This window comes from Fusarium odoratissimum (genome assembly GCF_000260195.1).
Source record: "Fusarium odoratissimum NRRL 54006 unplaced genomic scaffold supercont1.202, whole genome shotgun sequence".
NCBI classification, from domain to species: Eukaryota; Fungi; Ascomycota; class Sordariomycetes; order Hypocreales; family Nectriaceae; genus Fusarium; species Fusarium odoratissimum.
The window spans coordinates 1-3,381 of NW_022158888.1; the positions used below are offsets into that span (position 1 = coordinate 1).

Consider the following 3,381-nt stretch of genomic DNA (forward strand, 5'->3'; position numbering starts at 1 on the left):
AGAAGGCAACAACTATTCTTATGGATAAGATAGTCTTACTACATGATAGGGTTCGACAACTTGAACAACAGAATAAGACAGTAGGGCGACGCCGGAGGGGAAAAAGGACTAGGGTACAGAAAGAAGGGGCTTTAACTATAGGGGAAGCATCACAAGCAATTGATCAGACGGATGTTGATACGCAGGTTATAGCTGAATCGTCAAGAAGTGGTTGTCGCGAGAGGTCACAAGGACCAAAGGTTCGGCAGTGTAGTATTTGCGGAAAGACCGGGCATAATGCAAGGACCTGTCAAGAGATAATTGAGGTCAATAGGGAATAGTATAGCAATTAATTTTAATTGATCAGATAGATTGTGGTGTTTTTATTACTCTTTTTAAGTCTTAAGGTGTAGATTGGTGGAGCACTCGCTTGTCTGGAGCACTCGCTTATCATGCACGTTAAAGGAAAGCTATTGTTAAAAAAATGTTTTCATTTTTATAATAAACTAAAACCTATTACGATAAAACTCTATATAATGTCTCTCTACATATCTAGTTACTCCCTAATATTTTAAAATCTCTCTGTAATAACCTTTACCTCTAAAAGAATATGGGCACTACTAGTTGTATATTTATATATTACAAAAACAAGTTTATGTTAGCCAAACTTCTTTCCAAGGCGGCTATGTTGAAGAACATGGCGTTTATATTTTCAAGTTCTTATCCTCCCCCGATAGCATTGCGGCGTTGAAGAGAGGACTTAAGCATATTAGCTACATATCTCAGAACAACTATGAAACTGCGAAATCGCACATCAACAATATGGACAAAAGCGAATTGAGAGACGAATGGAGATCATTTTGCACAGATTACGCTTCCAAAGAGCCAGAATCCCGGCATGTGATTCATAAATACGTAGATGCCTGCTCTGGACCAGCTGTCCTCAAGCTCATCTCAGCTGCCACGGCTGAGAAAAAGGTTAAATTGGTCCACCCGGCCTCTATCGCCGATCCCGAGGCTCTGAACAAGATTACCGTCGTCCATCCAAAACTTCTCTCCAAAATCGATGAGGAAGACTTCGATATTGAGTCCTTCGATAACGATGAGATGGGTGATGAGAAGTTCGATATTGATAGCTTTGTTATGGATGATGACTTCCATATCGGTGATTTTGATATCGATTGGCATGACTTCGCTTATATGATAGACCTTGATAAAAGCACATTTGAGATTTATGACCCGCAGAGTACTGATCCCGTGTGCGAGTACACTTTTGCAGAATTAGAAAGACTTACTGAAGCAGAGTTCATTGGTCGCTATTACAAAGATATAGAGGATGAGGAGGATCCAGACAATACGCCACAATATAGATTTTTGCTCGCGGGCTCTTTTGGTCGTCATTCGAATAAAACGGTAACTTCAGAACTAGCTGGGAAATTTCAATTCTGTTCTACAGTTGGTGATCATCCAACTCACTTAGTCTGTACACAACGGGAGTACGACAGAGAGAAGCCCATGAAGAAGGTTCTGGATGCATGGAATAACGGCATACCGATATGTGACGCTAAGATTCTATCGAGTCAAGCGATGAAAGCTGATGTGGAAAACTACATACTATGGCCAAAACATGACAGTAGCTAGGAGTGTACTTACTGGCTATATGAAGGAATAGATATTTAGTAACAGCGAACTATAATTATACGCTTTGTGCTACCAGTCTATCCTAAAGTATTACATAGCATAGGTTAAGCTTAAATCAACATATATATGTTAGTGATGGCTGTAGAACTAAGGAATGAAGCCATCTATTTTATTGAGGAACCTGCCTAGCTACTGGTAACCTCGATACTAACTCATTTAGCAGCTATCATCTTTTTACTGCCTCAATCTTTCAGTTGGACATGCAGAGGCTAACTTGACTTTGTATAAAAAGTCCTTGAGTATGGATTATCTGCAGCGGATGCTTCCTAGAAGTGCTTCAAATTTGCCTCATTAATATACAGGGAATGGTTACGCCGATGCTTGAATGTTCAAAGACTACGATCCACTTACAAGATGTTCGCCAGCCCAGATTTTCCCGATAGTACTTGTATTTGTCCCTTTGAACGCTTCTTGCGTCAGGGCTTGATCAGAATTAACCCTCAATGGCACATCGTGTAGCAGAGTGTGGACAGCAGTAACTACCCCTATAACTGTCCAAGCTACGGTTTGAGTTTACCTTATAAGATAATTACCTCTCGCTCCGGCATGCTTCGTCACTAATCAGTGGCTCTCAAATCGATTTCGGAGATTTTGAGAGACAGGTTGGGAACGATACGTTCTTCGAGGGACAGGAGACTGTGAATGGATTTAGATTTTGTCAGTTTAAAGCCTGTGTGGCATAAGGCTATTTGTTGCCCGTCTAGCATGCAATATAGCACGCTTTACACTATAGACACTCAAACTCTACTTTATTCATACATTGTCATCGTATATGTATGGAAAACACACCGCGTGACATTTATAATTGCTTAAACTATGCAGTCTTGGTTATGCAGCTCTCGCCCCCTATCTGGTTGAGCTATCTTTATGTGACTTATATAGAGCTATCAGAATACATTAGGGTGCAGCGGCCGACTTCCCAGAGCCGAAGAGGATGTTCTCACCCTTATGGTCTAGTTGCTTGGTAGATTCGAGTCCACCGGGGCACTCTGGTAGGTTCCTGACTGCAAATCAACCGCTTGTCGACCTAAAAGACTATCTCAAATGTCGCTGGCAACCCCAGGTACAGCCACCTTACTCAGCTCCTTGTCTCGCTGCCAAGTTTCCATTTCCACTTTAGTCGACGACCGCAGTATGTTTGGCGCGATATACCTTGAGAACTTGGACATATTGGCGTTCTGGGAGACTGTGCCTACAAAACAAAGACGTGATTGTCAATCATCAAGACAAACATCAAGGTCAGGGCAAACAGGCCAGCTAGGCAGGATAGGCAGCAATCTGGGTGAAATATTGGCAGCTTCGATGCACCACTACAATAGCAGACAAGCCGTGTTTGGTTGAACGTCTCAGGAATTATGGGTCCACCATCTCACTGTGATGCGGCCGCTTCTGCCTGCGTCACGATACCATGCCTCTCTCTCGTGTCCTAGGTCTGGCCAGCTAGCCCGCACGAATGCGCTGATCTTTCGAGCTACCATTGTCTTAGTTGCGAAGAAGTCCTTGCGATACTGCTAATGAACAGTCGCCTTATGATTACGTGACGCTTAACAGCTCATCAGAAAATTAGGAGAATTCCCTATCTATCACGCATCAGGGACTGTCTTTTTCATTGATGGGAGATCCCTCCCGCCCTCTTGATGTTTTCGTCGCTCTAATGATTTAAGCAATTTACCTCCCACCCCTCCAGAGAAACGTGATCTT

At 42.7% G+C, this 3,381-nt stretch overlaps 1 protein-coding gene across 1 annotated transcript; it reads left to right on the top strand.

Annotated features, from left to right (window-relative positions):
* Window positions 1-801: 801 nt before the first annotated feature.
* On the top strand, window positions 802-1,459 carry FOIG_16820 (uncharacterized protein; the record flags this gene model as incomplete). Its single annotated transcript, XM_031218298.1, has 2 exons — window positions 802-1,392; window positions 1,436-1,459. 2 exons carry the CDS (start codon window positions 802-804, stop codon window positions 1,457-1,459), a joined length of 615 nt encoding a protein of 204 aa, XP_031051988.1.
* Between the last annotated feature and the right edge of the window lie 1,922 nt (window positions 1,460-3,381).